This window comes from Panthera tigris, chromosome D1 (assembly GCF_018350195.1).
Source record: "Panthera tigris isolate Pti1 chromosome D1, P.tigris_Pti1_mat1.1, whole genome shotgun sequence".
Taxonomy (NCBI): domain Eukaryota; kingdom Metazoa; phylum Chordata; class Mammalia; order Carnivora; family Felidae; genus Panthera; species Panthera tigris.
In genome coordinates, this window is record NC_056669.1 from 95828005 (window position 1) to 95855546 (window position 27542).

General features: G+C 54.7%; 1 protein-coding gene across 1 annotated transcript in view; it reads right to left on the reverse strand.

The window, feature by feature from the left end:
• Positions 1-832: 832 nt before the first annotated feature.
• The window catches only part of ALX4 (ALX homeobox 4), a 41546-nt gene continuing 14836 nt past the window's right edge, over positions 833-27542 (reverse strand). The window contains exons 2-4 of the mRNA XM_042958829.1: positions 9379-9689; positions 3512-3640; positions 833-1162 (exon numbers count right to left, since the gene is read on the reverse strand). Of these exons, the coding sequence (XP_042814763.1) occupies positions 833-1162; positions 3512-3640; positions 9379-9689 (770 nt within the window). The remainder of the gene's footprint in view (positions 1163-3511; positions 3641-9378; positions 9690-27542) is intronic.

Sequence of the window (27542 nt, forward strand, 5' to 3'; positions counted from 1 at the left end):
CCCTCCCGGACCCCTGCCCGCAGCTCTTCCTCTCTCTAGAAGCTTTTCTTCTTCTAGCACTGTGGGTATCTTGGGTGGTCTGTGTCTGCTCCCCTGCGGTGTTCACCCAGATCCGGGGTCTCCGGGAGCAAGGGAGCCGGACGAGGCCCCCTCAGGGACTGTCCTAGATGCCAGCATCGCTGGATGACAGCAGGATTCTTCAGCTCCAGCTCCTTTCCTGTTCTGTCCATCCCCCCAGGTGGGTCCGGCACAGGGGACAGCCAGGGTGGGTGAAGGCGAGGTGGTGCCTTGGGCCCAGGAGGTCGGATGCTGTGGGCTTTGGGAGGAGAGGAGATGGGAGGGCAGGAAGCCAACTCTGTAGGGCGGCCTGTTCTTCAGACACGTTCACTGGCCTGGTGACCAGGGGACCACACAGCAGAGGGAAGGACGGACATGACTGCACGTGGCCGCTGCTCGGTCTGGATGGGAATCTATCCTTGACTCAACCCTCAAACCGGGCAGGGCAGAAGAGCAGGGGTGGGGAGAAAGGGTCTTCAGCTTATAATGGATGCAAAGCTGCAAAACTCGGCCACCTGGCTTCCTCCGCTGCCTCTGGCCAGGAGCAGGGGTCTCGGCCTCAGTGCCAGAGAGGGCGGGGCCTGCTGCCCCCTCCCTCCCAGCGGTCCGTGGGGCCTCACACTTGGGGCGGCTGAAAGTGCTGAGGGCCAGGCCCCTGGCCCAGGCCAGGTTCCTAAGAGGAAAGTCGAATGGGAGGCTGGGGGCCTGGAAAGCATGGGCGTGGCCAGTGCCCCGAGGTGGGGGAGGGCGTGGGGATGGGCTGCGAGGGGCCCTGTCATGTGGCCCAGGAGATGGCCGCGCTGTGCTCCTTGGCCTTCATGCGGAGGGCCGCGATGCTCGAGGTCTTGCGGTCCGGCTCCCCGTTGAGCTCATAGCCATTGAGGCCCGGGCTGAGCCCTGCTGCTCCAAACAGGCCACCCATGTGTGTCTGGCCCACATGACCGCCGGCCCCAGAGACACTCAGGAAGTCGGTGACGCCACTGGCCCCCGAGCCAGGGGGGTGGGTGTGAGGGGACATGCAGGCAGGCACCGGGTCGCAGGGGACCACGCAGGCTGGCACCGGTGAGGCGGCCCCATTGTTGCCGATCCAGGATGGGTTCTGAATCTGGGGAGAGGGAAGGGAGAGGTGTCACAGGCTTGGCTGGGGCAGGGGTGGGGGTGGCGGGTATGCAAGGGGCTTGCTCCTACCCCCAGATGACCTGTCCCCGCCTAGGGGCCCATCCTTACGAGGAGATCATTCTTGAGTGTTCACCTGGGAGTCTCTCAAAACCCTTACGGCCATCCAGACCTAGGAGGGTTTGGGTTTTATGCTTTGGCTCCTCTGTTCCCAGCAGAGAGAAATTCCGTTTTAGGGACTGAACTTCAAACTTCATCAAAGGTCCAGTAACAGGGACCTTCCCGGCACAGCTAACCAGCTGAGGGCAGCCCCCGCCTCAGCCAGCTGACGTGCAAATTTTAGATGCAGTTGCAGACTTTGTCTCTCCCTCCATGAGCCGCTTAAGGTCAGTAACAGCGTCTTACTTGCCTGTGGTTCCTCGTCAGGCCTGGGGCATCCCAGGTACCTGAGAAATGGGAGCTGACCCAAACCCAGAGAGCTCTGGCGTTGGGAACATGGGCTCTGGGCGTGCGGGCCGTGGTGTGCAGGGGGCAGGGCCAGGCAGGGGGTGCAAATCTCCCCCATGACCAGTGGTTAAGGGTCCAAGGGCTGTGTCCTTGAGGCTTCAGAATTTAGGATGGACGGGGCCACCTCAGAAGGCTGGGAGTGCGCATGAGGGGATGGACGGAGCCAGGCTGGTTGCCCACGTGCCAGGGTGTGTGTGTGTGTGTGTGTGTGCGCGTGAGAGAGAGAGAGAGAGAGAAGCGGGGGTGCTCAGGCAGCAGGTGGGGGTAGACTGGAGTCAGGCCTGTGGTGTGGAGGGGCAGGGTGAGCAGGACCAGAGGAGATGGTGACCTCCCAGCCACATGCAGGGGATTCCTGGTGGCCCTCAGGCAGCTTCTGCTGGCCGTCTCCCCTCCCCACCCAGTGTTTGCAGTCCACACGGGGCAGGGATTCCAAAGCCAAGTGAGGAAAGATCGCTGCCCCCGAATCTCCACGGGGCATTGCCATGGCAACAAGAACTGTTGGCAGATGGGCCTGACCGCCTTCCTCCTGGTTGGGGTGACGAGGAATCAGGGGCCTCGCCCCTCCCCTCGGTCAAAAGGCTGATGTGTGATATGCGGTGCTGCAGGTGGGAGGGATGAGGCCGCCCTGGGCTGTCCGCCCCCCATCCCCCCTCCAGGAGAGAGCTTGGGCAGCAGAGATACTGGCCCAGGAGCCAGGCTGGAGGCCCAGCCTCCCAGGACAGAGGGAGGGGAAAGATCAAAGTAGGCAGCAGGAGCTGAGGACGAGGTGTGTGTGTGAGAAGGAGAGAGAGAGACCCCACATTCCTCAGCCTCACCCAGCCCTGCCCCCTGCCCCCTCACTTGAATCCTGGGAGGCCGAGGGGCACAGCTGGTCCAGGAGGGGTGCCCAGGGGCTGTGGGACAGCAGGGCCCTGACGGAGAGTCTTAAAGGAGACAGGAAGGCCTGGCTTACTGCCGGGTGGGGCCAGGCCCGGAGCTGAAGGCAGAGGCCATGCTGCCACCAGCATCAAGAGGCCCGAGGGGAGGGAACGGTCACCTCCACCAGACAGACTGAGGGGTGTGAGGAGTGGCCTCAGCCAGAGGGACATCTCAGCTCCGGGTGCCGGCCACTACTCAGACTCTTCTCGTCCCTTTGCCTCCCACTGAAGACTCCAGTGTCACTAGAATGGGGGCTGGCTGACGGGACGGGACGGAGGGGAGGATGGGACACAGTCGCCTGGGAGAGCTGAGGGCTGTAGCGTGACCTTTATCGGGCTGTTCATTCCCCCAAGTACTTCTGCGTTGTCTAATCTCTGCCTTTCAACAACCTCACGAAAGAGTTGGGGAGGGTCCTTTTATCGTGTCGGTTTTTGGGTGAAGGAACCAAGGCCCAGAGAGCTCGTGGCTTGTCTGAAGTGAGAAAGGTCTGGGGCCGGAGAACAGCCCATCTCGGGACTCAGACTCCCATGCGCGCTACAGCCTTGCGTCACGCCCGCCAGGTTTCAGGGGCTTGCTTCCCTAGGAAACACTCCGAGCGGCTCCTGATGGTCCGGAGGCCCTGGTCGGCAGCCTGCCCCGGATCTGACATCCACAGCAAAAACGGCAAAAGTGGCAGAGGGGAAAGCCGTCCTCTCTGTCCCAACCTGCCCCTCCCTCACGTCCAGCCAAGCCTGGGCCAGCACTTAACGTTGGGCAGAAAAGGCCTTGGGCCTCCCACATTCAGGTATGAACATACCTGGACCGGGCCTCATGTGTCCCATCTCAGGGGACCCAAGCCCTCCTCTGAGGTGCCCATTCCCAGAGCCCCAGGAGCCTGGGGGGCTGGAGCCGGCGGCTCGGGGCCGGGGCTTACCTGGGCGTAATTCTCAGCTCGGGTGAGGAGGGGCAGCTCGTAGGCGGTGGAGAAGTGGGTTCGGACCTGCTGCATCTGTCCAAAACGCTCTCTCTTCCTCCACTTGGCCCTTCGGTTCTGGAACCAGACCTACAAGACAGAGCAATTGCCACAAGGGGTCACGCAGTGCAAGCTGGTCCCTCGAGCCCCCACCCATCACAGTGCATGGTCAGGGCCACGGGGCTGCGGGGAAGTGTCTGCCTCAGTCTTTGGCCTCAAGGCTTATAATCTAGAATGATCAGTGCTGAGAGTCAGGAAGGCAGCGTACCCCCAACTAACCACAGTGTGATCTTGGGCCAGACTTCATTTTTCCAAGCTTCAGAATCCAGAGCAGGCAAGTGTCACACACACGCAGCATATCACCGGCCACCTTACCAGGTCATCTAACCAACCCCAGCGCCATGTGGCCGAACCTGCTGCAGGCCACAGACTCCTGTGGGCAACCCGACAAAAGCTGTGACCGCTCCTCTAGAAACTCGTCCCCTAGCCGCTCACGCACACAGGCTTGCCATGATTTTCCAAAACGTCCATGGTCCCTTGGGGCCTATTGGCCCAGCATCAGAATTCCTACCTGTCTGAATACCCTCTGAAGCCTTCTTGTTGGAAAACCTCCCCACTCAGGACGTCTGTGCTAAAGCTTCTATGGAGAACAGGGGTTCTGCTGGGTTAGCAGAGGCAGTCAGGGGAGGCTTCGTGGAGGGGAGGGCTGGGGCTGGGCCTGAGTGTAGAAACAGCAGGGCATCCTCAACCCCAGGAGACCATGCTGCCCAGCTGGGGGGCGGTGGGAGAGAAAGAATCGTGGACGCCGAGGTCACATTGTGGAGGACCTCGTTGCCTAGTAGAGGGGTTTGCCCTTGGTGTGGTCAGTAAAAGTGGCCACTGCAAGGTCTCGTGCAGAGGGTGGCCCGACTCTGGGGAGGAGTGAGGGCCCACCCGTCACTGGGCAGGGGCGGGTGGGACGTCGGCTTGAGCGGGGACCTGGTGGGGAGCGTGGTCTCTGAGCCAGGCGTGTGAGCTGTGGTCTTTGATGGGCGGGTGGGGGCTGTCGGGTCCCTTTCCTTTGCAGGAAAGTCCCTGGCAGGCTGAGACCCTTCCCAAGGTTCACGGACGAGAGCCGGACTTGAGGCCTGCTACTGCTGCCTGTGACTTGGGATCTGGGGCAGAGACCGGCGGGAAGAGGGTGTGAGGAGGCTTCGGGCCGAGTCGTCAAAGGCAGACCTCGGAGATCCCCGGGGAGAGGTTCCTGTCAGCTAGAAGTGCACCTGCCGGTCGATGCAGGTGCAGGTGGGCACACACCAACAGCAGGTCACTGGCAGCCGGCATCCTCGAAGAGGGAGGAGCTGGGCCCGAGGGCTCCCAGGGTAGCACGGGGTCTGCTCAGCCTGCTCTGGCTCCTGGTGTGGCTGGGCAACACGGTGCCCATTTGGGCGTTGCCACCGGCCGCGGTTTCTGTATCTGGAAAATGGGGCCAATATCTGAACTGACGTCCTCACAGGGGTTGTGCCTCACAGAGCAACAGGTGAGACGGATGAGAAATGTCCTAGTTTTTAAGATACTTCACACTTGTTTATTGAGAGCTCCTGACCTTTCTTGCTGTCTTTTGCTAAAGGAAAGAGGACAAAAAAGTTGGGGTGTGTGTGTGTGTGTCTCACGTTAGTGTGAGGACGGTGGGGGCAGGGAGGGAGTGCGGGGCTGCACCTCAGTGTCCCTCCCTAGTCCCAAGGATATGTGTGTGTGCACAAGTGTCTCTCTCTCTCTCTCACACACACACACACACACACACTGGCCGGCATTGCTTTCAGAGTCCTTCTTCCCTGTCTTGACTCTGGTATAAGAGAAGCACTCAGCCCCTGCCCCACAGCCTCCTGGGCCCCTTTTCCTCCAGGGGCTCCTGGGGTCCGGGCCCAGGCCGCCCGCCGAGAGCCAAGGGCGGATCGGGTCTCCACTCTGTGCCGCTGAAACGGGATCCCCCTTTATCAGCGGCCTGGAATGGGGGACTGGGGGGCAGGATGAGAGAATGAATCAGAGAAGTTGTTTTCATTTCATGTTTAATTTCCTGCAGGCTTAGCTCAGTCTTTCCGCTCCTTCCTCAGCCTCCCAGGGTTTTCTGTGGGGGAAGCCAGGGGGAGGGGAGAAGCCCACTGCAGGCATCAAGATATATGGCTCCGTTCTTTCTTGGGGGGGGCGGGGGAGAAGGGGAGGGAAACTGTGGCCGACGCTGCGGGGCGGGTGAGGGGGGTTTCCCTGGAGCCCCGGGGTGGGAGCGGCAGGTGAAGGTGTCATGCAGGCTCTGGATGGGCTGGGGGGGGGGTGGTGATGCACTGGGAAAGGGGTGGCTGGGTCCAAGAAGTGGGAGGAGGCGCAGAGTCGGGGGCGATGGAATGTGGAGGCTGGAGCTGGGCGTGGAGAGCACGGTGGGGGTGCCGGGGTTATCTGGGAGGACAGCTGAGCAGTGGGGGAGAGCGGGGAGCACCACGGAGTCAGTGGAGAGGGCCAGGCCCAGGGATTTACCGGAGGGTTAAAGACTGAGAGGGGAGGCCAGGCTGTGGGGCAGCGGCACTGCCCCACCCCTCCTCCCCGGCCCGCAGCCCTGGGCCCTGCTCCTGAGCAAGGCTGGAGCTCTTCTGCCCAGGCCCGGCTTGAGTCAGCCTCTCGGGTCTGCCGGCTCCTCCGCGCATCAGCTGGGTGGTGGCAGGGCGTCCTCACGCCCCTTCGGAGCTCACGTTGGAGGGCCTGGAGATTAGGTTCGTCTGTCCTTCCATTTCTGAGCCCTGGAGCCTGGCGCTCTGAGAACTCCCCACAGATGCTCTGTGCCTCAGGGCTCGGTGGCCCCAGCCTGTCTCCACGGGACAACCCTAAGGGGGAGAGGGGACCACGAGGTCCAGCCTTCCAGTCTGCGTGTCGCACCCCAGGACCACCCCGCTCCCGGCCCACCCTGGCCTGAGCCTGCTCAGCACAGGCCTCTCCCCAAGGAACCAACCGTCTTGGCGGGGGCCTCACTAACCGCAGCCCATCTGGGGCCAGGGCGGGGTGGCCCAGGGCGGGGAGGCCTCTGTCTTATTGTCTTCAGACACCAGCTGCGGAGATCGGAATCCCAGACAGCAGAGAGAGGCCCCTGCAGCCCCCTGGAGCAAGGCCAAACCCTGAGCTTCTTCCCGGGAAAGGTCCATCTCGGAGCCCCCCACCTCCTCCCTGTCCCCACCGCCACTCCACGCCAGGCACCTGGCTTCCCACCAGCTGAGGATGGGCCCCAGAACAAACTCAGCAGAGGCAGGCAGGGGGCTCCCTCACCACTCCCCCCAAACCTCAGGGCACTGCCAGGCTCGATCCAGAGGTCTGACGCACATAACGATCCCACCCACCCTGCTGCCTTTATACAAAGAAAAGTCTCAGAACAATATGGCCCATGTCCTGGCACGGCAAGCTAAACTAAAAGAAACAGTAGGCCAGAGCTCAGGAGTCCTGGATTCTGCCACTGAGTCACTGTTCCTGAGTCATCTGACCACCAGTGGTCCTCCTCTTATTATCAAATGAGAGGACCAGATGATCCTTCCCGGCACTAACATTCTATATCCCTATGATCATCCTCTTAGATGGTAAGATATGCAACACATCAGGGTTTCCCTTTCTGCCTTGGCTGCCGGGAAGCTCAAGGTTGAAATTTGTGCTCGGTGGCAACTAGGATTCTTAGCCTAGGTGTTTGACATAATTATCTTCCTATTTCACGGACGTTGTTCTTGTTCTAAGATGAAAATGATAAATCATGAATTGTAAGCTGCCTCAACTCCTTTTTAGAAGTAGGCATAAATTGTGTGTGTGTGTGTGTGTGTGTGTGTGCACTCGCACACACGTGTACAGAGGGGACGCTCTGTTTTAGCTGTATCATGGTACGTGAAAAATGTCCTATGTGCCCCAGTGTCATTTCCATGTTTCGTACTATAGGAGCCATCCTTCCTCCGATACTGAGTGGATTCTACGCCTGGGCACTCCCAGCCGTTTGTCAGGAACACATACTACACGGAAGACGAACTGGTCCAACCCTCACTGACACGGTGCCTACAACTGGCCTCTCCCTTCTCCACTGGCTCCTTCAGTTCCTTGCAATCCACTGGCAGAGCTGAGGCCCGATTCTGGGGTTCCCGTCCAGACTCTGAGGCATATGAGGTCACATGGTGGCTTATCTTGATTCAAATAAGATAGTTGGGGTGTGAAGGTTTCTAGAATCACAGTAAAGCCTCCACTGCCCCGTCTTCCTTCCCCAGCCATTCACCAGGCACTGGGCAGGACTAAAAGGGGCAGCCGGACCCGGGGAACTTGTGGCTCAAAACCTGACTTTTCAGTCACTTTGGGTACGTGCAGTTTCTGGATGGCTACATATTTACGGTGACTGCCGGTCCTTTTTCATAATATCCATTTCCAATGAAAACGTTTCTGGACTGTGTTAAGGATGCCTCTGCCTGATTAAACAGAACGTGATTGAGACCGATGAACCTTTAACTGATGCCTTGGAAACACTCTGGGGAAGGTTCTTTGGTGAACTGATGCAGCAGGGGGCGCCCTTGGGGCCTGCTGATGAGGGAAGGCTCTTTGTCCTGGCACTGAACCCACTTCTGAGCTGAGCCCAGCCCAGCTGAGCCGTCCCGCCTTAAAAAAAAAAAAGCCAGACTGCTCGTCGTCGCTGTCAGGCCGTGGACTTCCCCAGCCCACGGGAGGGACAAAAACTGTCTGACAATACGTTATTTGCCATTTCTAACAGGCTCTGGGGTGGAAAAGCTGACCGAGCATGACATTTATTTGTGTGAAGCTGAAGCCTGAGCTTCAGTGCAGGGATTTTGTCAGCCATGTTTTGGGGCCTCAGAGGTTTTTGCTTCCTCTCCGGTTCTTTTCTTGCTGTAACTTCATGCAAGGAGGGAGGACACACCTCTCTGGACAAAGGAGGTCCACCGATCCACGAATATGTCTTGTTTGCCCTTGTTGCTGTGAGTTCAGCCTTCTCTAATTGGTAGGGGCGCAGGGATGAACAGCCAGACAGTACCTGCCCCCAGGAGCCCACAGTGTAGTGGGAGGAGACAAACAGATAAGACAGTTTAAGCCGCTCGTAAATTCTCACAAAACAGGGTGATGTGGTAGAAGGTGACCCGGCTCGTGTCGTGTGGGTTTGGGATGCGTTGGGTTGTGTTGCATCGAGTGTTGGTTTGGGTAATGTTGTGTTAGGTTGCGTCCTGTTGGGTAGTGTTGAGTCGTGTCGGGTTCTGCCGGGCTGGGCTGCGCTGGGCTGGCTGTGCTGTTTGGGTTCTGCTGGGCGGGGCTGGGCGGGGTTGGGTGTTTTGGCGGCTGGATGGTGGTAGAGGGCTACCGCTTTAGCCACGGCCGTCAGGAAGACTTCACAGAGAAGGTTACTGAGTTGGGAGCTGAAAGATGGATGAGGAGGCAGCCAGGCTGTTGTCTGCGTCTGCCCATTGGAATGCCGTAGCTGTCTTCGGGTCCTAAGAGACAGGCCTTCGAGAGCAGACACGGGTCACCTCCTTTGTGAAAAGGCCTGGATGCTCACACCACACAGGGCCCAGAAACACAGCTAACAGGCTTCCTGGCCTCCACTGGGGACTCCCCTTCTGCCCCTGCTCCCGCCAGGGCAAGAGGCCCGGTATTCAGGTGGACAAAAGCAGCCTTGCTCCGGTCGAAGCAGGGGCGTGAGGGGCGGGTTCTCCTTGGACTGAGATAAAGAAAACCCTGGTGTGGCTGAGGGACAGTCAGGCGGCCCCAGCTTGGGCCACCGGCCCAAGGGCAGGCCCCGCTCTCCCACCCTCTCCCCGGGCGCCCTCACTGACCTGCACGCGGGCCTCGGTGAGGTCTGTCCTCATGGCCAGCTGCTCCCGTGCGTACACGTCGGGGTAGTGGGTCTTCTGGAAGACCTTTTCCAGCTCCTCCAGCTGGTAGCTGGTGAAGGTGGTTCGGTTCCGCCGCTTCTTACCCTTGTTGCTCTCTGAGTCGGCCTTATCCAGCGGGCTGGGGAGGTCGGCACTGGCCCGGTCCTGGGTCCCCTTCACCCCGGCCTCCTTCACACTGAGGTAGCTGCTGTCCATCCCCACGGTGTCAGAGTCAGGCGGTAACTCTGGCTCACCCAGCGAGCTCTCTTTGGCTGGGGGGTGGGGAGGGGAACAAAGTCAGAAACCAATGGCTGAGCCGAGCGAGAGGAGAGGGAGGGACGGGAAGAGCCATCCCCTGCCACCTGCCCCGTCTCAGAGTCACACGGGATGTGAGGTCAGGAGGCCTGGGTTCTAATCCTGGCTCGCCATCAAAGTGCTGTGTGACCTCGGGCAAGTCCTTTTCCCTCTCTGAGGGAGCCTCTGTGCCGTCAGCTCAGAACGGACCCCTTTCAGCACCGATGTAACATGACTCTGGTCAGCCAATCTGATCTCTCAGATCTTTAATCCCCGTCCCCCACTGGCCCTGGGCTCTCCCTTCTAGAAGGATCCCCTTTGCCACAACTCTGCTTTGGGCATCGAGAATGCCGACCCAGTGCCTCAGACTCCCAGGGCAGGGAAATCTCATGCAGCAGCCGTGTCTGGCCCAACGGGGCAGGGGCAGAGAGGAGGGCAGTGTCGAGGCAGACAGGAATGGCCCTCCTCTCCTGGCCTGGTCCTGTTTGGGCTCAGCAGGAGCTGTGGAGACCCCTTCCCTCCCACCAAGAATCCAGCCTGGAGGGGGGGGGGGGTCACACTCTTGCCCTCTGCAGGTTTCACCTATTGTCCTCACAGGGTCCTGCCTGCTCCAGGCAAGTGCTGCATGTACTGGGGACACTGGGAGGACACCCGCATCCCCAGGATGCTGCCGTGTGCGCCCCAGTAGATTTAGACGAAGCTCTCCGCCTGGGCCCACAGCCATCGCCATCTGACGGAATGGGGCTCTGCTGGTGGATTCCTAGACGCCCAGAGCTGAAAAGGACCAGTCGACCTATGTAAGTCAAGGATAAGGAGGCGGAGGCCAGAGGGGACAGTGGGGCGGGGAGTAACTTGTCCACGTCCAGATGGCCCAGTTAGCACCCTGGGCGGACATACTCAGAGTCAAGTTTAGAGCAGGGGCTCCGGAGCCAGTGGAAGGAGTGAATCCCACATGTACCTCTCTCCAGCTGTGTGCTTTCGACAGCTCACTTAACGTCTTTGTGCCTCGGTTTCCCCCTCTATGAAACGGGAATGAAAATATCTGTAGGATCCTCCTCACGGGGTAGTGTGGGGTTAAGGAGGCCGACATGCAGAGCCCTCGGCACAGTCCCAGCTTCTGGAGGTTTCTGCCGGGGTTGTTATTCCCGGTTCCGCTATGGTCTTCGGGGCGGCAGAGGACTCAGCCCCGAGAAGCCCTCGCGGCGGGCAGGCCCCCCGCCCCGCGCGTCTGAGTGCAGGAGCGTGTGCAGGCGCTGGCCCGGCATCAGGAGACCCGTGTGAGCCCTCCTCTGAGCCACACTCCCCTGCCTGGGACTCTTGCGGGTAAGATGAGGCACCAGACGCCAAGTACAGATTAATAAGGGGGAGCACGTGAGAGGGCCTCCCACGTACCAGCTGACTGGCACAAGCACGTTTGGTGGGTGTGGGCACCTCTTTCGGGAACAGGTCCAAGCCGTGGGCGTGACGTGCCGGGACACTGCCTCTAGCTCAGGTCTCCTGACTCCATCCATATCCTGGGGGCTGAGGCGTCAGGGCGGCTCTCCTCCCTAGCTTTCTGTGTGCCCTGAGGGCTCTCAACGCTGGGAAGGTGAGAGGGACATTTGCCTGCCGTCCCCACCTCTCTCTCCACAGCTCCGATGAAGGGGGTGGAGGTGAGTGCCCACAATGGACCTGAAGCAGTGTCGGGAGGCCATTCCTGAGGCCACTGACAGCGCCGAGGCCACGGTGGGGGGACGGCCCACGGGCATCACGCATGACACCCATGTGAGCCTGGGCACACGCAGACTGCCACGGCTTCGGTGACAATATTATGCAAACTGCAACTGGCAGCCAGGCCAAGAGCTTTCAGCAAAGATATTTATCTTCCTGGCAGACAAACAAGTTTTATGTTTTGGGTTTTTTTTTTTTTTTTTTTTTTTTTTAGAGAAGAAATCCCACCCAGCCTCACCAAAAATAAACATCTCTGTTATGCAATTTCCTGGAGGCCAGACTGGGGGCGGGGGGGGGGGGGGGCAGACCCTGCCCCTCCCGCCCCAGCACTGATCTCCAGGCTCCATCCCATGACCCCACAGACCCTAAGAGTGTCCTCTGGCATCCAGCCTGGGACTGGGACCACCCCGCACAACAAGAGGGGCCGGGCTGCACATGTCACAGAAACCGAGGGCTGTAGGGACCAGCCCAAACTCCTAGTTTTAACTGGGGGAGGAGGCTAGTGCAGGGAGAGAGAAAGGGAGGGAGAGAGAGGGCAGGGAATGTGTGTTAATTAGTGAGCCCCTAGCTCATGGGTCAGTCCTCTACTCCTACCCTCCTACCCTGTGGGCTCAGGGCCTCTTCCCAGGGAGAGAGGGGGAGGGCCAGAGGGATCAGGGAGCTCTCATCATCAAGGAGTCCTGCTGGCTCATCCTGGGGGGCAGAAGGACCAGCCTCTGAGGATGAGGAGGGAAAGACGCAGCGTCTGAGAGAAGGCCCTTCGTGTCGACCTAGTTCTAGGCTTAGCCAGTGGGGAGGCAGCAGAGAACAGCCAGTCTTCTATGGCGAGAAGTAAGGATCTAGTTTCTGGTACCTCCAGCCACCCACTGAGCCCGAGCGAGTCGGGGTGAAATGAGACAGCACGGTGTGCACAAAGACCACCGGGCCAAGAGTTGGGAGATCAGCTCTCGTTTCCAGCTCTACCACCATCTGCCCCGGCCCGCAGATGACATCTCTCAGAGTCTCAGAGTCTCTTCTGCAAAAGGGAGCAGCCGTGCCCCGTCTGGAGTGGGGGGAGGAGACAGGGGTGTGTCACTGCTTCAGCCCGGTGGAGTATCCGCCCTGCCTCAGTCACCATCGGGACCCTCTCTTAGGATCTGAGAAGAGGGGAGAAGGAAGAGGAACCTGTCTGTGTCCAGGCAAACTGTGGCCAACTGGAAAGGCCCAGAGATGGACGGGATTCTGGCAAACGGATGTTCTGGCTTCTCAGAGAAGAGGGAAGCAAGCTGTCTAACCTCAGTCTTCACCGTTGATCATTTTGCTCTACGTTGGAGGCTGGGTCTCTAATTCAGATAACAAAGAATAATTCGCCAGGGTCTGGTGGCCCATCCAGCTGGTCAGAATGACAAGCCAAGGCTCTTTCAGGCACTCAGTCCACAGATCCCAGACGGGCTGTGGTGGCAGGGAGCTCACTGCCATCAGGACAGCTGGGCCGTTCATCCCGAGGTCCGGCCAATGTCTGTCTCTTAGACATAGGGCTTATTGGTCCTGGCTCCAACTACCCAGGGCCCTTCCCAGAGACAGCGGCCACACCTCCCAGAGTCTTCTGCCCTCCTGGCTAAACAACTGTGGTTTCCACCACTATTCCTCAGGTGGCCCCAAGTTTAACAAGACTGTTTGAGACAGCTGGGCCCCAGGGAGGGGCTGGGTGATGGTGCTGGACCCTGGGGCAAAGCCAGCAGATTGCTCTCCAACTAGATGATCCTGAGGAGCTAGGTGGCGAGTCAGCTGGGTGGCCCAAGACAAGCTTGCCCTGCAGTGCCCTCGACAAGACAGTCCCTGAAAACAGAGGACCCCACTGCTCATGCTGAATGAGTCTTGACTAAAGGTCACCTCCTTGTTCCTCTCCATCGTACCTCCAGCCACCTGCCTGGAATGCCCTTCCTTCCAGCTGACCTCCAAGATCCAGTTGAGCACCAGCTCCTCCAGGAAGTCCTCCCAGACTGCAACAACCATACAGACCCCTCTGTCCTCTGCTCAGCCTCTCCAGTTACTGCTTGTGTTTCTGACTGGTATACAATCCTCCCCCAGGGTTGGAACCTCATGTCATTGACCTTGGGCTTAACCCAGGGTGGGGCAGATGGCAGACGCGCAGTGAGAAGCTGCTGAAGGATAAAGAACAAATTCCAATAACCAAATACTACTGAGCTCTCACTCTGTCCAGCTGCCTCCACGTGCCTACTGTGTGCAGCTACGTGCCCTATCGGTCCAGGCAGAAAGCATTTGTTGAACAAATAAATGGATCAATTCCTCCTGCTAGACAAGGAGGAGAAAGGTGGATAGGATCCGTGGAAAAGAGGCTTGCAATCACTAATGTCTCCGTGAACAGCTGACAGCTGCAACAATGGGGGGAGACGAGTCGAGGAAGGGGGGAGGGGAGAAGACCAACGCAGACATTGAAGGGTGTCTCCGTGTGGGGGCAAGAGGGAAACAGGGGGTGCCAGGGACGCAGAAGGAGAAGCAAAGAGTTGGGATTCATGGAAGGGGCTCTAGGATTTAAACGTCCAGGAAACCCAGTCCAAGATCTTCTGGGAGTCGGCTTCATACCCACCATGTTGCCACACTGGGGAAAGGCCACTGGGAGACTCTCGGCTTGCCCTGCTTCTGGGCCAGCCTTCTTCAGGCCGCAGCACTGGCACTGCATGGGGCTGAGAAGCAGCAGGACCCCCCGCCCCTTGGTCTAAGCCACGCTCCTGCAGGTCTGGCTTCTCCCCTGCCCTTCCTTCCACACGGACTCGGGACAGGCGCCATGTAGACGCCCCTCCCATAGTGCGGAGGGGTCCTCAAGACGGTTTGGTCCCAGTCTCTGGGGCCCAAGACAATACAATCCCAAGCTGCAGCTTCCCAGTGGAATGTCTTGATCTGGATATAAGCCCCCGACCACCCAACGGAATCAAGTAATGTGCACACATAAAACATCAACAGCAGTCAGTGCCTGCCCCACCGGGGGTATGCATGCAATGGCGATGGCGGCCATGATGGCACGGCATCCCTTCAAACAATCCCGGGTAAATATTTCCAGCAACCACTTCTCATGAAGTGGAAGCATATGGTTCAAGGATATACTCTTTTTTTAAGTTTATTTATTTATTTTGAGAAAGAGAGAGGGAGAAAGTGTGCACAAGTGGGAAAGGGGCAGAGAGAGAGAGAGGGAGAGAGGGAGAGAGCGAGACAGAACCCCAAGCAAGCTCCGCCCCACCAGAGCCCGATGCAGGGCTTGAACCCACAAACCGTGAGATCATGACCTGAGCTGAAGTCAATGGCTTAACCAACCTAGCCACCCGGGCGCCCCCAAAGGGGGTCTTAATCAGGAGCCACAGAAGGCCCTCCAACTTCTGCCCGAACTCCAAGAAATGCAAGAAATAGAAATTCTCTCTTCACTCCCTCACCCTCTGCTCATTGTCCCCGTTCAACCCAGTGGCGTCACTCTAGCCTAGTCTAACCTTTTTTTGATATGAAAGTCCTTGGGAGATTTCCAAAGGTGACTGTGCTTTCTTTTTTTTCATGGCTAGGATCACAAGAGAATGTACTTCTGAAGCCACTTGCGGGAGGGTGCGGAGGCCTCTCTGCGTGCATTCTTTCTGCGTGCAGGGACGTGCCCCCTTGGGCCCGTGGCACGAGCCTGCCGCTGGGAATGGGTGTGGGGAACATATGTGTCATTGCCTGCGGACGGGTCTATGGATGGGCAGGCTTGTGGGGTTGCGTGCAGGCCCCCAAGTAGGATGCATGCTGTGGTGCACGGGGATTTGGGTGAGTGACCGTCACTCGGCAGATACACGTGGGTGGGTATGGACACGGGAGGGGTTTGTGTAGCTGTGCACAGGCCCGTGCATATGGAGCGTATGTCTAAGGGGCCTGAGTAATTTTATCCTCCATGGTTTTGATTACATCTATTTTTCCTCCAAACATCTGCTTCGTGGGGGACACGCCGCTCTCTCTGTTCTCGGGTGAGCTGGCCTCGCACACCCTGTGGCAGAGTGCACAGCGCCGATGTAATCTCCTTAAACAAAACAGGCCAGCGTGAGGCCCTTTCATGCTATTTAAAGGGCACTGACTAAACCTACCGCTGTCCAAACAGTCGTGTGGGGGTAGGGGCGAAGGTTAAAGGTTAGCCATTGATCACATCCCCGGTCCACCTCATCTGCCACTGGGCTCTGTCTTGAGCTCAGCCTGGATGTCCCTTGTCTAGTTCCAGGCTCAATAAATAACGCCGAAGGGGCCGCAGTAACTGGGGTGACGCTTCAGGGAACGCGCAGTGAGCCGATACCTGTGCTCACCAGGGACAGGCAGACGTGTCCAGGAGCTGCCCATCTGCAGAGGACGGGGGGGGGGGGGGAATGGAAGTTCAGGTGCCTGGGCCAGCCACCCGCAGGGGACGTGGGCATCCCTGTCCACCAACACAAGCCCTCCAAATGCTTCTTGAAACAAAGAAAGTTCAAGAAACTAACACAGACCCCGGGAGGCTAAGGAGACCTGAGGACTAAATGTGGTGTCCCGGATAGGGTCCTGGAACCGTAAAAGGACGTTGGGAAAAAAACTTGTGAAATCTGAATAAAGCGCGGGGTTTAGTTGACAGAGATGCAAAAAGAAAAAAAAAAAAAGTGGACAAAACACCTAAGTACACGCTTCACCCAAGAAGACAGGCAGCAAAAAAGCAGGAGAAAACGCCCTTGACGTGTTACCCACCACGGAAATGAAAATGCAGCCACAATGGGATATTGCTACACACCTATTGCAATACGAGTGGAAAACCTGGCGACACCGGGTGATGACGAGGACAGGGAGCAATGGCAAGTGTCCCACGTGACCCACCGGCAGGAAAACAGGGCAGCAGCTACGTAATCAAACACACACTCCCCACGTGACCCAGCAACTCCACTGCGAGGCACTGACCCGCAAGACATGAGGACTTATTTTCTGGGGAAAAACACCAAACCTGCAGGCAAATGTTTATAGCAGCTTGGGTCCTAATCACCCCAAACTGGAAACAACCCACATGTCCTTCAACAGGTGACTGGATAAGCAAACTGGAACAGTCACGCAACAGGATGCTACTCAGAGATAAAGGGAATGAACTATTACGCAGACAATTGCAGGCGAGACTCTCAAAAGCAGCGTAAGGGTCCGTAAAAGAAGACAGACTCAAAATTTACATATGTATGACTCCACTTATTTATCATATGACACTCTGGGAAAGACAACGGGATCAGGATGGAGAACAGATCACCGGTTGCTAGGGGCTGAGGAGGGGGAGGGCTTGACCATAAAGGGCTGGTGTGTGGACTTATCCGGCACCCCAGTCGTCGTGGTGAATACGTGGGTCATGCACAGGAATGTGTTAAAATTCATAAAGCTATACAGCCCCAAATTTGAATTTTGCAGCATATTATTTCTTAAATGAAAGATATGTAAACTATAGGGAAAATACAAAACTGTGTTTACATATACTAAAGAAAAACTAATAAAAAGTTTGTATGTCTTTCCCCAGAAATCTCACTCCCCAGGAATTTATCCTAAAGAAACGATTATGGATGGGCACAAGGAATCAGCTAGGGAGAGAGTTCATCATGGCATCATTACACAGAAAAACCAAAATGACCAATTACTGGACAGTAATAGGAGATTGATTGGTTAAATAAAGATTGATATTTCCATAAATAGAAGATCCTCCCTGATAGTCTTTATTCGGCAAACTGTTTCCTTTTTGGCGTTTAGCACACATTGTTATGTATCTATTTGGGATTTTTCTCTTCGCTTATTGTCTCTCTCTGCCTTCCGGTAAAACAGGGAGTATATCTGAATAGGTTTCCTTTGTTTACCCTTGTCTAATGCCTACTACTGTGGCTTGAATATAGTAGGTATTCAATAAACATTTGATGAGCAAATGAATGAAACAGATATTACAAAAGAATAGCATTTTAGTATCCAGAAAGATGTTTGAGTTGTGGTAAGTAAATCTCATCTTTGAAAAAAGTGGAGGAGGGGGGGAGTACCTGTCTTTAGAAAATTCTGGAAGTTTCCAGAGCTGGGAATGCAGGTATATGGGTTGATTTTGTTCATTATTTATTTATTTATTTATTTTTGGTGTGAATAAAATTTTTTAAGCTTATTTATTTATTTTGAGAGAGCACGCATGCAAGCACGTGCGTGAGAGCGGGGGAGGGGCAGAGAGAGAGGGAGACAGAGTCCCAAGCAGCCTCCACGCTGTCAGCGCAGAGCCCAACTCGGGGCTCAGTCCCACAAACTGAGGACATGACCTGAGCCGAAATCAAGAGTTGGAGGCTTAACCGACTGAGCCACCCAGGTGCCCCTGAATTGATTTTCTGTTTGTTCTACCATAGACAAGAATTGCTCTTATCATTTTAAGATGCTGTTTGAAAGCGGCGATTAGATCTCGAATGATGCCTGCTTTGCTAGGGTGCTGGACTCTACTGTGAGATTTGGGGAGATAAGAGCATTGGGTGTAGGGGTGGGGTGGGGGTGGAGGAAGGGTAGGGATGCTTCAGAGAACAGCCCCCTTTGTGGTGGGGGATTGGCTCCTGTCCTCACAAACGGGGGCCCCTATGACTCTGACATACTGGAAGCTTTCAGGCCACAGGCTTAAGTTCACCTCTTAATGGCTTTCTCTGCCTTCAGGCCCACAACCCTCAAATACAACCAGACAGGCTGTGTAAAACACACACGTCTGATTGTACGTTGACCCTCTCGAAAGGCTTTCACCGGTCCCCAGAGCTCACGCTGGGACTGCCAAGGAAAATAATACAGGGTGCTCAGTTAAATTGAATTTCACAGAAACAACAAACAATTTTTAGTATAAGTATGTCCGAAATATTGCATGGGAAATACTTGTAGTAAAATTGATTCATTGTTTATTCGAAATTCAAATTTAACTGAGCGTCCTGGTTTTATGGTTAGCTTTTTTTTTCTTTTTCTTTTTTTGCTAAATCTGCCAGCCCTACAAATCAGGCTTACCGTGGCCTTCAGGATTCCCAGGCGGAACTGACCCCTGCCTGCTTCACAAACTTACATCTTCCCGCCCCCTCCACCTCACCTCCAGCCCCATAGACCCGCTTTCACCCCCACAGCGTGTGCGCGCGCACGCGCGCGCGCACACACACACAAACACACGCGAGCGGCTTCGGGTCTCCGCATTTCTGTCTGCTCCCTTCCTGCTCCCTGGTACGTCCTGGCCCCCCTACATCAGCCCTCCTGCTAGCACCTGCATATCTTTCTCCATAACTTCTGTGGCCTTTTTTCTCATCACACAGAATAATCTGTGTCCCAGATGGAAAAATGTTAAGAATCAATAAGCTAAGTGAAGATAAGCCAAGAGAAGAAAACCACACACACACACACACACACACACGGACACAATATTTCATAAACTTTTTTTAACCTAACACCATATTCTGTACATCTTTCCATGCTATCCCATATTCTTTTACCACATCATTTTTTTGAAGTTCATTGATTTATTTTGAGAGAGACAGAGGGAGCACGAGCAGGGGAGGGGCAGAGAGAGAGAGAGGGAGAGTCCCAAGCAGGCTCTGCGCGCTCAGCACAGAGCCCGATGTGGGGCTCAAACTCATGAAACTGTGAGATCATGAACTGAGCCGAGATCAAGAGTCAGAGGCTTAACTGACTGAGCCGCCCAGGCCCCGCTACCACATCATTTTAAAAAATTTAAAAAACAATTTTTTTTTTTTTTGAGAGAGACAGAGTGCGAGTGGGAGAGGGGCAGAGAGAGAGGGAGACACAGAATCCAAAGCAGGCTCCAAGTTCTAAGCTGTCAGCACAGAGCCTGCCGTGGGGCTCGAACTCACAAACTGTGGGATCATGATCTGAGCTGAAGTCGGATGGTTAACTGAGCCACTCAGGCGCCCTACATCATTTTTATGTATCATTTTTAATGACTACATATTATCCCATCACAGGGACAAATTCTATTTAGTCAATCTCCTACTGCTGGGCACCCGGGCTTCTGATGGTTTGAAACTACAATAGGCCTGTGATGAACATCCTTGCTGTTCAATCCCTACATTATGGTGATTATGTTAGAAGCTCTAAGAACTAGAAAAACTGAATTAGATCACATTCACATTTGAAGGTCTCTGATAAACATGGCCAAACATCTTTCCAAAGACATGCCACGTTCCTCAGCAGCTAGAATGCCTATTGCTTCAGGGCCAGTGCCAGTCATAGTGTTTTAAAAATCTTTGCCAGTTTTGGGGGCGCCTGGGTAGCTCAGTGAGTTCGAGTCTGGCATCAGGCTCTGAGCACGGAGCCTGCTTGGGATTCTGTCTCTCCTTCTCTCTGCCCCTCCCCTGCTTGTGCGGGCATGCACGCTCGCTCTCTCTCTCTCTCTCTCTCTCTCTCAAAAAAATAAACTCAAAAAAAAAAAAATCTTTGCCAGTGTGATAAATGAAAGTGAGATCTGTTTTGAACTGACCTTTTCTATTACTAGTGAAGTTAAATCTTGTATTAGATTCCTTCTTTTGTGAATTGCGTCTACTGGACTTCCAAGGTTCGGTGCAAGGGGGACCCCTTCTTCCCCCCCAACCCCGGGCTGGGCTTACCCCTTGAACACTGAATTCTCTGCTTTCACGTGCTTGTGTGTGGGAGTGTCCCCCCCAGTTGAGTGTGAGTAGTTCAGAGCGGGGCCTCCCTGATGCCCTGCTGGGGTCTGAGCCGGGCATGGGCTCCTTCTGCCTTGGGTGGCTCTGTCTGTCCTCCTGAGGGTGGCCAAGGGCACCTGTAGCAAACATTGCTGTATGGATGAGGTGGCTGTGGCATGGGAGTGGGAGAGGGGGCCCAAAAGCCCACGTGGCCGCAGGGCAGGGCGTGAAGGACCAAAGGTGGCCCTGTTGCTGCTATGACCCTGCACAAACCTTCTGGCTTCTGTTTCCTCGGTTCAACAAGTACAGCCCGGATCCCCGCCAGGGACTGGGGAAGGGGTTACCATGGGAAACCACAACTGAGGACTCAACAGAGCCCCGGACACGATGGTCAACCACAGGGCGGGTTCCCTGGCCCCTGCCTGCCCAAAGGTTCTAGAGCCCCACTCCCAGCTGACCAGGATCAAGGCTGCAGTTGCCCATCTTGCCACCAGGAGGCACTGCAGTCACAATTAAGTTCCTCAGGGCGGATGGTGGTCCCCAGGGCCCCAGGCCCTGATGAGGTTTCTAGAAGTTTGTTTGAAGGCTGAGGTCCAACCTGGGAGGGTTTGCAAACAAGCAGTTATTCAGTCCTACTATGTGTCTGCCACTGTCCTAGAACTGCAAGGGACACCGAGATGAGGGAGGTGGGTCTCTGCCCTTCCCCACAGAGCTCATTCCTCCCCCAGTTCTAGGAGTTTCCACATTGACTGATTTCAACCCCCTCAAAACTCCCACAGGGTGGCTCTCCTGAACATCCTCACTCTACAGATGGGCGAACTGAGGCTCAGAGAGAAAGGACTCACTGAATGTCACCAGCAACTGAGTGGCAGGCCCGACCTGAGATATTTTTATTCCCCAAAATTGTGGGGAGTCCCTGGGGAATCCCTGGTCCTCCAGCTGCTTGCAAATGAGCCGGACCAACGCCCCCCACGACCTCCGGTATTTTCTCCCGGTTGGCTTTCTATGTTGCCAACCCCTCTGTGGGTTCTTCGTGGGGGGAGGGGGCATCAGCAGAGGCAGGGGCTGCAACCCCTCCACCATCGCCCCCCCCCTTAGAAGCTCTCTCTGTCCTTCCCACATGGGGTGGAGGTGGTCCTTTTCGGGGCCAGAGGACGGAGGGCGTTTCCCAGAGCCAAGGAAGGAAAAGAAACTAGCAGCACGCTCACTGAAATCCAGCAACTGTGGGCTTTGTGCTTTGCCCAGGACCAGGACGTCCGTCACGCCTCCACGGCTGTGCAATAACTGTGTGAAATACCCCCAGAAACCAAGGCGGGGGGAGCCAATGACTTGTCTGAGAACGTACGAGAGGTGGGAGGCTTAAGGTTTGAACCTCAGCCTGGGGCATTTTCCGTGCACCGTCCTAAGGCAGAGGCCCCGTGAGGGGCTGGGATGGGGCAGCCGGGAGACAGGGTCAAGAGCAAGGAACAAGGCTGGGAGTCTCAGGAAGTGGCCCCTCTCAGACGTCTCTGCAGCGGGCCCCTGGGTGTCCCGCCTTCAGTGCCGGCCCTGACAGAACTCCATCGAACATCCGCAGCACAGAAGGAAACAACACGTACACGTGCACCTGCATATAAGCCAGTAGGTGCATGTACAGACGAGAGCCTGCAAGAGACCTTGAGAAGAGCATAAATACGGCAAAAGGTGAACCGGGGACTCGGGTAATGGAATCTGGGCATTCTTCGTACTCCGCTCGTAACTTGGCTCTAAGTCTGAAACTGTGTCCAAATAAAAAGGTTTTAAAAAGAAGTATGTGAATAGTGCTGTACTGTATATTTGCAAGTCACCCGAGAGTAGATCTCAGAAGTTCTCACCCCAAGAAAAAGACTTTTTGTAACTATGGAAGGTGACGGATGTTACCTAGATTTATTGCAGTGGTCATTTTGCAACACATCCAAACATCAAATCATTACATTGTGCACCTGAAACTAATATGTTATATGTTAATTAGACCTCAACTAATAAAAATCTTTTTAATTTTTGTAATGTTTATTTATTTTTGAGAGAGAGAGACAGAGACAGAGTGCAAGCAGGGGAGGGGCAGAGAGAGAGGGAGACACAGAATCCGAAACAGGCTCCAGGCTCTGAGCTGTCAGCACGGGGCCCGACGTGGGGCTCGAACTCACGAACTGCGAGATCATGACCTGAGCTGAAGTCAGGCATTTAACCGGCTGAGCCACCCAGGCACTCCTCAATTAAAATTTTTTTAAATAAATAAAAAAAAAAAGATTAGTATTTCAAAAAAAGAAGCATGTGGGTATGAATGGGAAGAAGCCGCTTTATGCAGGAATCCCTGCTCTGAAGCCGGTGTTAGTAGTAATTTGAACAGGGGCCTGTACTGGAGTGTAGTTAACAGCCACTGCCATCCACAGCCTTCACAAATGCACCTGCGCGCCGATATCAAAATCACAAGGCGGGGGCGCCTGGGTGGCTCAGTCGGTTGAGTCTCCAACTCTTGATTTTGGCTCAGGTCATGATCCCACAGTTCGTGAGTTCGAGCCTAGTTCCCCAGGGTCAGGGGATCTAGCCCTGCATGGGGCTCCGGGCTGAGTGTGGCTCCTGCTTAAGATTCTCTCTCTCTCTTCTGCTTGTGTGCACTATCTCTCTCTCTCTCAAATAATAAAAAAAAAAAAAATCACAAGGCGGATGCCAGCTCTGGGAACGAACCTTGCTTTCCCAGCCTTTTGAAAACCCTCATCAGAAGTGACTGATGACCCAATCGGAACACATGATGCTTCCAGCAGCATTTCTAAGAGGTACTTTATTTTTTGAGGCCATTATAATGTCAGCTTTCTTACAATTAGAGTGAGTGAAGTTTCCTATATCAAAAAAAAAAAAAAAAAGGAATTATAAGAAAGCCACTGACAATAGCCCAGACATGGGAGCAAGTCATTGTCCACGGCAGATGAATGGATGAGCCAACTGTGATCTATCCGTACAACGGAGTATTACTCAGCCTTAAAAAGGAAGGAAATTCTGACCTATGCTACAATATGGGCACGGCTTGAGGACATGCTGACAAAGACAGTCACAAAAAGGCCCCACTCAGATGAGGTACCTAGAGCGGTCAAGTTCACAGAGACAGAAAGTCGTTGGTGGTTGCCAGGGGCTGGCAGGGGGATGGGAAGTTAGCGGTTAACGGGTATAGGATCTCGGTTTTCCGGTTTTCCGAGATGAGAAGAACTCTAGAGATGGATGTGGTGATGGTTGTACAACCTTTTACTGTATTTAATACCACTGGACTATGCAGTGGTATGTTCACTGTACTTCAATTAAAAAAAGTGAAGGTGGTAAATGTCATGTGATGTGTGCTTTATCGCAATGAAACGAATTGGAAGAAGGAAAGAAAGTGCACAAGCCAGTGTCCCTTGGGGCCCTTGTCCTGGCTTCAGCCCGCTGTCTCCAGGGCTAGGTCCCTTCCACCTCCCAGCCTACACCCCCAAATTCTTTTCCGCATCCTCTCCTGACGCTGTGTCTGGGTTTGCATCCGCTCACACCCTCGCTCCTTGGTTCACTCGGGCGTCCGTTCATCAAGCACTTCCCTTTGGTCACAGCCTCATGGAGGGGACAGGCAAGTAATAGCGGTCAACTGTCCCAGGGCCTGAAGTGCAAGAGTACTGTGTCCCGGGCACAGCGGGGTCTACAATGAGGAGTGGTCAGTTCTGCTTGAAAAAGTCAGGGGAGTCTTCAGTGGTGGCATGGGCTTGAACAGAGTTACTGAAAACCAAAGAAGTCTTGGCAAGACTTTATGGTAAAACAGGACGCCTCCAACGCTCCCAACCATGGAGTCCTAATTACCAAGGAGGAGCCTTAGACAGGGGCCTCCCACCAGGGCTGGTGACAGTAGGGAAAACAGGCACAGACTCCCTTTGAGCAGTGCTGACCCATCCACTATCTCATTTGATTCTCCCAATTCCCGGGAGCTTGGTGTTGTCACCCCCATTTTACAGATAAAGAAACTGAGGTCCTGAGATGTTTAACAACTTGCTCAAGATCACACAGCTGGGGGTCCGGGGGGGGGGGGAGGGTAGAGCTGGGATTGGAACCCAGATGGCCCAGCTCCAAGCCCAGTGTCCTGCCTGGTGCCTCTGAAGGCAGTGATGGGTCGTCTTTCTTACACACACGGGCTTTTGGAGGGAGTGAAGGCAGGCTTCATCCTGTCACCAAAAGACACAACTGAGCCATAGGAGTAATTCCCACCTCAGAGGACTAATCTAAACCGAGTTTTAGGATCACCTTAAAAGCCCCACTTATGATGGAACATTTGGACATCACCTCCTGATATTTACTAGGGTGGGTGGGGGTCTTGACTTCTATCAGAACTCACACCCCCCCCTGGGGCGCCTGGGTGGCTCAGTCAGTTAAGCATCCGACTTTGGCTCAGGTCATGATCTCACGGTCTGTGAGTTCGAGCCCCGCGTCAGGCTCTGTGCTGACAGCTCAGAGCCTGGAGCCTGTTTCAGATTCTGTGTCTCCCTCTCTCTCTGACCCTCCCCTGTTCATGCTCTGCCTCTCTCTGTCTCAAAATAAATAAAAACATTTAAAAAAAAAAAAAAAAAGAACTCACACCCCCTGTTAGCTGCTCCTCAAGGAGACTGGAAGCTCCCCAGCTCCTACCTTCCAGGCCCAGCCCAGGTCTCATCTCCAAGCTCTGCCTCCCATGGCTGGAGGAGATTCTGACACCTTACAGGGGAAGAGGTGCCGGCCGGGGCCGGGTCTGCTGCCGGAGAAGCAGAAGGAGCCTCCCAAACCCACCCCTCACCCTGGCAAGAAGCCTCAGAACTCAGAGACCACACTAGGCCACCCTCTCCCCTACAGGAAGGATACGGAGGTCCCGAGCGATCACACAGCCTGTCAGTGGGAGACTTCTGTCTCCTGATTTCAAGTGGTTTTTCTGCCCATTGCCCCATTCTGCCTCCACCAAAGCATGCGGCCTTGGGCTTGTCCCTAAACACCTCCCACAGAGTCCTCTGAGCCTCTACTCCTCCTCTGTAACAGGGAGAAAGCCCGAATCCGCAGTCTCCCCCACGGAGACACTATAATGGCACTTTCAGACCCAAGGCAGACAAGACAGAGAAGCTTAAATCCTGCACTAGGTGAAATGAAATGAATGAGAAATCGTTGGAGTAGGACAGACTTGATTTCCAATTCCGCCACTTGTTTGATTCGTTCATTCATTCATTCATTCATTCAGCAACATTTCTGGAGCACCAGCTATGTGCAGGCAAAGTTTCAGGTGGTGGAAATACAAAGCCCAACAAAGGCCCCTTTCTTCAAAAGGCCCACCTTCATGAGGGAGGCAGTGGTTATGGTGCAGATTGCTGGACAGAGCAGGGCCATCTAGGCCAGGCGAAGTGGAGGGTGGTATTTTTAGGGAGCAAATCCAGATCTCTCTGTAGGAGGGGCTCTGAGGCAACAATCTGATTGGCGGGGTGTGTTGAAGCTGTGCTTAGTTAGCACTTTTCCTAAGATGAGGAAATGTCAGTTTTCCCTATCAAAGAAATGGAGAGTCTAAGGAAGATTACTGAGGAGGTTCCCAAGCCACCAGGGGCTCTGTCACTGAAGGGTATGACTTAGCTTCTGTGTGCTGTGGTTTCCTCATCTGTAAAGTGGGGCTGAGAACGTCCACATCCCAGAATGTCTGTGAGTTCTGAAGGACGCAGCATGCAAGGATGCATGTATCCCACGATCCCAAGCTGAGTGTTCTTTGTGCCTCCATCAGCGGGAGTCCCCCTGGATAAACTAATTCGGTTATTATTGGGGGTCAAGCTAGGCCAAGGCACCTGCAAGAGCAAAGCAAAGTCACTCAACCTGCAAACGCCCCCTTCCAATCCAATCGCCCGTTTCCCACATACGTAACACTTGACAGCACTGTAAGAATGAGACGTTACACTTAGTTTGTTATATGGTTGCTTAAAACTTCAGTGCGTTTTAAAGAAAAGACGCTTCCATTAAATACATTGTAGCCTAAGGTGCATTTCACCTGGGAGGCATAACCCGGAAAGGAGAACCGTAACTGCAACCACCGCACTGGTGGCAGTGTAATCACAAAGCAGCTGACAAAGTTCAGGTCCGCCGTGAACTCCTTCCAGAATCCTCGCTGCCACCAACGCTCTTGGTGACATCTGGACGACTTGCTTAGGCAGGCACCCCAATGTTTAACTGCTCAAGAATTTCGCAGTGGGAACATCCAGTGCCTTCCACCCATCGTACCATCTGAAAGGCATCTGGGGTGGGCAGTGGCGAGAGAGGCCATTCCAGAAATGCGCCGCTGCTGCTGTCATAGAGAAACTAACCCCGCTGATTCAGGGCCAGGTGGGGCCCTTTCCGCCTCGTGAACCCCAGGTCACCTTCCCAGGCCGGTCTCACTCAGCTCCTGCCTGTGGATTCCCTGCCACACCCTCCTCGGAGCTCCCTTAAGGGCCCCTAGTGATTAAATCGCTCATCACAAAGCCTTGCGAGAGTAGATCAGTAGCCCTGGCCATTGGACAATCCCCTTACCACAGGCAGGGGGGGTGTCCTGCCGAGCTCCGTTACCCAAGCTGCAGCCCAACTGAGTACCTGATGCACTGAATTAATCTTGTTAAATAACTGAATGTCTGAGCCTGCAGAAGGACCACGTGGGCCTGGAGAAAATTTGCTTTCTTTCACCCAAATCAAGCGTTTTCTTTCTCCAAATGTGTTTATTCAAACCTAACAAATCTTTTCTAAGCTGAAAAAGCAAGATTTTTCTCCCCTGGGATGAGAAGAGAAAACTAGTAGCTGAATTTAAAAAAAAAAAAATTGTTTAAGGTTTATTTTTAAGAGAGAGAGAGAGAGGAGTTCTGTTAGTACCGATCATTCTCTAGTCGTTCAACAAGAGGCTGTGGGAGCAAGCCTCAAGTGTGGCCCCACATTGCAATCAACCTGGCTTTTTAATTCCATCGTCCAGGCTGCCCTCTGACCCAGCCCACTGTGACCCGGTGGGACACAGGCATCGGTATTAAAAAGAGAGAGAGGGAGAAACACAGAATCTGAAGCAGGCTCCAGGCTGTCAGCACAGAGCCTGACGCAGGGCTCGAACTCACAGCAAGATCATGACCGGAGCCAAAATCAGATGCTTAACCGACTGAGCCACCCAGGCGCCCCTAATGGCTGGATTAATTGGAAGGCTACCAGTTACAATTTTTCGAGATTGATAAAGATGGAGAAGACTATTCAATTTTAGCCTTAAAAAAGTTCCACCTTTATAACTATCAAATGGCTAAATTTCCAAAATTTCTAGACCATACTTGTAGCTAAGCTCTTCGTTAGAGTTTCCATCTAAATGGTTGAGATTTAGAGCAGATGGGTTCCAAGTGTTTTGCCCACCCCATGGGTATGTAGGTATAAATAATCCTCAACATTCCAGTATTTACGTGTTGGGTGAAAATGGTGTTTTTGTTGATG